This window comes from Echinococcus granulosus (genome assembly GCF_000524195.1).
Source record: "Echinococcus granulosus chromosome Unknown EG_S00120, whole genome shotgun sequence".
NCBI lineage: Eukaryota > Metazoa > Platyhelminthes > Cestoda > Cyclophyllidea > Taeniidae > Echinococcus > Echinococcus granulosus.
In genome coordinates, this window is record NW_020170500.1 from 1 (window position 1) to 7,072 (window position 7,072).

A 7,072-nucleotide genomic window follows, 5' to 3' on the forward strand; every position below is an offset into this window, starting at 1 on the left:
GGCGGTTGTCGAATGCACATGGGGATGTGGGAGAGAGAGTCGCCTTCGAAGTGGTCATCTCTGACTCTTGCTGAGTATGCGTATTTCATATTGGTGCTCTGGTGATGTTTGTTGAATTTGTTGTCTGTCATTCTCATGGTGGAGAGGTTGCGAATACGTCATGGAATTTGACGGTGCTGGACTTGGCACCTTTACGGTGTGTCTGCCTTCATTACTGAGTGAGGTGTTAGAGGTACCTGTACACGAAACAAATAGGTCATCAGTGTCTGTGCTTCTTCAGTGAAGTCAGTCTCTCTCCTCATTACATTTGTCCGACACAGGTCTATCCCGTGCTTCCTTAGTCTTGAGTAGGTTGACTGGTGTCAAATTGTTGCGATATCGGGACTACTGCAAGTGTGTACAGCCAGGCAAGGGACAGGAGGGGGAAGAGAGGCGACAGAAACGATGAAACGGCAAATCGCATCTTGAATGGGTTCTTGAATGACTCAGGTAAGCGGATGACTCTTGACATCTTGTAGATGAGCTGTGTAGATGTTTTCCTCGTAGTAACACTTTATATGCAAAAGATCAAACTCACATCGTTGTGTGTTTATTTGTTTTATAATAAACATTTAATTCGGGCCCAAAAAATCCCCAGCTGTTTAAGTGGAAAATTTGATGCGCAGCCATCCTTCCTTACCAAATATAAGTTTGTGGTGTGTGTGCTGCTTACATTTACGGATTTTTTACCTAAAGGGGATACCGAGCGTGTAAAGTCGCAAGCGGCATTATCTGACAACACCAACTAATACACTCTTCTTACCTTCCGCACATCTGCCAATCATGTCACTGTAAAATCACTTCACTCAGATACTCCAGAGCATAACTCTGTGCGATGACACTTAGAATCGAGTTACTTTAGCTGACAGATAAGGTGTTTCTTCTGTGGATCCACCAATAGGATGCGTACTACAGTGTTTACACGGCATTTACAAGGTCTTTTTTTTCCTCCACACAATCTTTCAAAGTATGGTTTCGACTAAGTAATGCTGTGCTTTTTCGTTCTCCATTTCGGTGGAGCTTGTAAGAAAGCTTTTTCCACCTTATTGCACTTAACTACTTGTACTTCTACTCTACATTAGAAGGTGAAAGGAAGTGGAGGAAGAGAGATAGGGAATGGGGCATGAAAAAGTGGAGTTGCTTTATATTCAGTGTGCATCAGTGGAGAGGATGTGGCATTTGAATGGAGAGAAGCGGGAATCAGTAAATCACGAAATCATAGGCGCGCCTAAAAACACTTGTATCCAGTTTACTACAAACTGGTGATGGGAAACCAAACAAGGTCACCCACGCACTGTCAGCAATGAATACCATCAAATACACAGTTTTTGGGCAACAAATGCCTTAACTCATGCAACATAAATCTCTGTTTACGTTGCCTATGCCACCAGACACCCATCTCTCATGTACTTTGGTGGGTGAAGCCGTTTCCGAGCCTGGGTGCTTGTAATTAGCGAAACCTTTCAAGTCATATTGGAAGTGCCAGCTAATTTCAATTCGACAACTTAAACATCATGAAAGGAAAGCAATGGCAATTGATTGTTGAATTGTCACAGACGCGCAATGGAAGCTTTATTAAGACGGTATTACACATTGGTACGCTTCAGTAAGGCTTTCTAAGTAGCTCACTACCTTGCTAAGACCGCAGTGGTTTATAGCACAATATCTACCCTCCCATGTCTCTACAGAGAGTGAGTGGCATATGGAATGTATATGCGCTAAGAACATAATTCATTCTTAAGTAATATGATGTAAGTGAATGCATTCCCGATGATGTTGGCTCTACAAGGGCTACAATATCCATGATCTATACACGAATCCACAGCGTGTTTTATAAAAAAAAGGCAGCTGACGAGGGCCACAGGAACTGCTTCGAGAATAAACCCTAGTTAGAGACTTAGTTGCATGGGTTTTGTGACTTTCCATGAGCGCCTACATTCGAATTTTAGTAACAAACCTTTACCAGACCGCCGTATTCTAGTTTGCCTTAGAGGTAGAATTGTGCCAATGGTTTAGTACAAAACACGCCGTCCCGACCTAAGCATGAGGAGATGCATTAAAGTACTCCCACCAAGGCCACAATAATGTAGTCATGCCATCTTAATTTCCAACCGTTATACTTTGATCTTACAACGCCGCAACTGAAGAAACCACAAATTCATCCTACTTGAAGGAAAATTACAAATGACAATGCGCCCCTTCAAAAAAGGAACAGGGTCATCAGGAGTTGGACGCTAAATCCCTCCACCGTGATGCCTAATTCGCCTACAAAGAGACGTAGGCACCCAAACTCCCGGAGAGAGCACGTAAGAAACAGGCTCCCACTTATAACAGTGCCCATCCAAATAATATCAACCATTCATTTTACTTAGAATATTTAGTCTATCGCGATTCCCCTCAGCTTAATTTTTTGAACCGAGAACAAGGGCATTGGCTGAGCGTAACATCTCAAATCTTGAGATCCACAGCTCCAAGAATAGTGCACAGGGGGCATTGGATCACGACGAGCTCATACATATAAACGCAAACACTCATTCATCATCCGGCTTCTTAGAATCGCAGTAGGACATAAGCATACCCAACTGAGACACAGAACCGTGTTAAGCAAAATGTTTTACGTAACCGTGACTTTTAACAAAGCGTACGAATTAGCAGGATGCGAAAATGAATGGGAGACTGCCAATAGGCCTTAAACAAATATATGGCGGTACAGCAGAAAATGGAAAAGTAACTTGGATGGCGACAAAGTGAATCAATGGGCCAAAATCTGTTATTTAATCATCCAACGAATGCTGTGGATGCTTTCGTTTATAGTTCTTATTGACCTTGAGTGAGAGATACGCAAGCAACGCGAGAGATGCACCTTGTCCATAAATTCTCCAACGCATCATCTTCTGCATTGAAGCAGCACTAGAAGCGCGCATTGTACGAGCTCCGTTGATGAGTACAGCGCCTGTGAATATTATACCTATTGTGGTTTGTAGAAATGAGAAGTAACCTAGAATTACCTATGGCGACCAAGGGATTTTCGACCATAAGACGCTTAAATCTGTAAAGTCGACTCAGAGACTGCGCATCAGATGAGTTTTGAAGCTCGGATCTCTCTGGCATCCTTAACAAGAACCAATTTTTGAACACTTGGGCCAAAAGTGCGGGTCCCTGCCTTTCCAGGCACCAAACACATCATCATTATTATTCACATATTCTAGGTATTTGTTTGTACTTAAAATCAAATAATTGAATTTGTGATTTTATAATTTTTGCGTTTACCAAAATCAGTGTTAGTTTGTCTTGAAAAATAATAGATCAGTATGTTTTCTCTTTCCAAAACTTGCTTTATGTCATTCTTGAAATTATGTTTTTTGCGCCTTTCCAAGATCAGCTGACAAATCGGTTATATATTGAACTGCCGCCAAACAGTATATATATGTCATTTTCGTCGATATTTCACAACCGAATTTGCAAAATTGTACACTTCTTCAATATCTCGTGGATGTTCCCATGGTGTTTTATTTTCAAAATTTGCATCTTGGGTCCTACACTCTTTGAGATAGGGCCATGCAGCGAGTCATCTCTTGGAGGAATAATGCATCTTATCTTCTCCGATACAGCAACTCCTTTTTTAGTTTCCCGCTGTCATATTTTGTGGTTTGTACTGTAAAGCCTCTGCTCTTCACCTAGTTCATTATAACTCACAGTATTGTGGAAAAACCTGTGTTGTTGAGGCACGAAAGAGTCAAAATGCCATGCTGTGGAGTAAAAGTACAGCCTGAGAGGACTGAATTCATTGCTTACAATTATACAAGCTGTAAAACCACTTCAATGCACGTCAATACTCAAAGTGAAAACATTTGAGCTTATTTAACCGCTTTTTGGGTTACTAGTTGTTACCTTATCGCATACACTGTTCTGCCCTCGATCACTGAAGAATGAAAAGACATAATAAAATGCAGAAAATTTACGCCTGAATGTATATTCGTCTACGCAAACTCTTCATATTATACATGCACGCTTCTCTTTTGTCTACCGTCTTAATGCTTTTTACGCTAGTAAGAAACAATCAATCCACTATGCTGGACCTTACTACGGATTCAAGGAAAGTTTCTTGTGCTGTGTGCTTGGTAGCATTGAGTGAACCCTCTATGACCGGGCATCATTCCTAAGCATGACCGAATATGCGAAGGTTACTTTTACTAAGGCCGAGTTGTTATGCTCTGTGCAATAGTCGCTATAGAAATAAGATTGGGGATCAACAAAATTGAAATTGGTCAAATAAAACCCACGCTATTGTCAGACAGCATGATAATCTCTTTCCTAGGGCGCCATTTGACCTTGGCCTGGTACGGTCCGTCCCAAAGAATTAGGACTGGGCCCACCTCTACTAATGGGAAGCACTCTTTCAACGCCTGGAACTCGTCTTCGCCTCTATTACACCTCGTATTGCTAACCACTAACAGAGAGCATGGCAAAAAACGAGTTTGATTAAATAAGCTGCCAGAGACGACGATATATGTATACCAAGCAACATACACCCGTCTAACAGGATGTCTATTTACCCGGGTCCTCTTGTGCGCTAGCATTGAATTATTCTTCCGTGCTGTTGTGCCTTACCACAAGTTCAAGAAGGTCTCGAGTACTACAGTGTCCAACAAGTAACTATTCATTATTATCTACCCAAGGTAGTGTGAATACAAGTAAGTGGGAAACATTCGCATGGAGCCTTCACTAATACTTGCCATATTACTATATTATCATTTGGCAATCATTTTCAAAATGAGTCAGGTAGGTTTGAAGCTGTCTTTGCTCGATGGGTGCAGTTAGCGCATTAATAACCTCCAATCCAAAACTGCTAAACAATGAGCAGAGGCAGGTAGCTTATCAATGGCATTCATAAGCCCTATTATTGGGTAAAATATATCAAAAAAAATATGACTGTCAAGTGAGCAATTTACAGGCATATGAGGCGACTACATATGTAGATACGCATACATATAGATGGGTATAAAAAAGATTAAAGGAAGAAAAGGAAGGGAAAGGATGTGTTCTCTTGGTGTGTTTTAGCATGAAAGACTCAATACAGCCTCTGTCCAATGAGGCGCTTATTCCCCTCTCTCTTGGTAATAGCAAACCTTGGAGTTGTCCAATGCTGGACGCATGAAGGCATCTTCCGAGGTCCTTGTCATGTAGGGTCTAACCCATTCTCCACGATCACCTGTCAACAAGAAGACAGAGTAAATAAACAAAGTGATCTCTTCGATCCTACTCTAATCCACCCTCCTTCACGTATCTCATTCCATAACCAATCCGTACAGGAGTTATTGGCACTACCAGTAATGAAGATGAGCATAATTGAATCATCGAGTCTGGCTGCACACAAACGAACTTCGGAGGAAAGTCTTGAGCATTGCAAAACTAAAAATCTGACAAGTACTTGAATCTTTAACAAGAAAAATTCAACTCCTTGTTTCAATCCAACTTCCGACTAATGATCAATGCATTTGGGCAGGTTCAGGAATAATCAGCGAAATACTTACTGCTAACCCTCCCACCATCATAGGTGCTGAATCTGCGAAGATCACGGGGTGAGACAAAGGTGCTAGAACCGACGCGAGGGAGGGTGTGAGCCACCAACTCGGGATTGGAGGAACGTCGGGGCCACACAAGGGAGACATTACGCACCAGCACCACGGAGGGCTGGTCAATGTGCCGACGCAGTGTGGGCATACGCTGGATCAGGCGACCCGCTGAGGTGAACCATTGGGTGATGCGCGATCGAATATTATTCGGTTCACCCACTCGCAGGCCGTGATGACGGCGCACGCCGTGTCGGCGCTGACAGGTGTCGTGCTCCTCTACGTAACGACTGATAGGCAGGGTCACACCCACTCCGTGCTTCACCTGCAGTCGTGCTGCCAGGGTATCCAAACTCGGTGCGAAGGTGTTTAAAGTGGAGTTTAACAATAGCCTGTAGGATGATGGTGATAATATCAAATTGACCAAAAATCAAGGTGGGAAGGAACAAAGTTGAGGTAGAAAGACAAACCTAGGAAGAATTGCAGTTATGCTGGTGATAAGCATGCAGAGCCAGAAACGAGAATCCCTCATCAGAAAGAAGATGATGTAATAGGGCGGATCTGGAGCAATTTGAGATACACCAAGGGCGTTGTAGGCCATAATGAAGCAGAGCCAAAGGACGAGATAACTTCCAATGTACACGATTGCATGAATAACAGTCTATAAACGGCATTGTAAAACGCAAAGGAGCAAAAGTTGCAGGTCCACAGTACTATTACATATGCAGCCTTAACCGTCCGGCAACCACCTTGGTGTGATAAATTTTAGTTCGTGCCCATGGCTCCCAACCCTTCAATTTACTAATAATAAAAAATTTACCGCTTTAATGTGCCTTATTAAATCTACAATAGTGATTTAGATCGTTAATTCAGTGGCAGCAGTAAGCAAACTTGACGTAACGGATAACAGTCCTAGTCCTAGTGGATGGATGTGTAGTTTATTGTCACAAAGGAATCAACTTTAAATGGTTCAATCCATGAGGCTTCAAATCAAGACTGACCTTTGACAAGGCTACACTTTCAAATTTCGTACAATGATGACTAATGAGTCCTGATTGTGTTGCAACAGACCAGCTTCGATATTCAAGAAGCAATTCCCTTGTGTCTGAGTAGTGCCAGGATAAGGTACTAATCGTCCTCGGCTCCATGCGAGCAAATGACGTTATGAAAAACTACTGAGGTAGAGACTAGGACTAGGTAATCAACAAATTTCCCCATATACAGGTGCCTCAAACGCCTCACTCAGTAATGAAGGCAGACACACCGTAAAGGTGCCAAGTCCAGCACCGTCCAATTCCATGACGTATTCGCAACCTCTCCACCATGAGAATGACAGACAACAAATTCAACAAACATCACCAGAGCACCAATATGAAATACGCATACTCAGCAAGAGTCAGAGATGACCACTTCGAAGGCGACTCTCTCTCCCACATCCCCATGTGCATTCGACAACCCCC

At 42.6% G+C, this 7,072-nt stretch overlaps 2 protein-coding genes across 2 annotated transcripts in view; both read right to left on the minus strand. All coding sequences in view use genetic code 11, as the record gives it.

The window, feature by feature from the left end:
* Positions 1-2,813: 2,813 nt before the first annotated feature.
* EGR_08796 (hypothetical protein) lies at positions 2,814-3,150 on the minus strand (the record flags this gene model as incomplete). Its single annotated transcript, XM_024498045.1, has 2 exons — positions 2,814-3,007; positions 3,048-3,150. 2 exons carry the CDS (start codon positions 3,148-3,150, stop codon positions 2,814-2,816), a joined length of 297 nt encoding a protein of 98 aa, XP_024347517.1.
* A 2,148-nt stretch (positions 3,151-5,298) lies between these two features.
* The window catches only part of EGR_08797 (putative phospholipid-transporting ATPase VB), a gene marked incomplete at both ends in the record, with an annotated part of 6,168 nt that continues 4,394 nt past the window's right edge, over positions 5,299-7,072 (minus strand). Inside the window, 3 exons of the mRNA XM_024498046.1 lie at positions 5,299-5,451; positions 5,581-6,004; positions 6,083-6,273. Of these exons, the coding sequence (XP_024347518.1) occupies positions 5,299-5,451; positions 5,581-6,004; positions 6,083-6,273 (768 nt within the window). The remainder of the gene's footprint in view (positions 5,452-5,580; positions 6,005-6,082; positions 6,274-7,072) is intronic.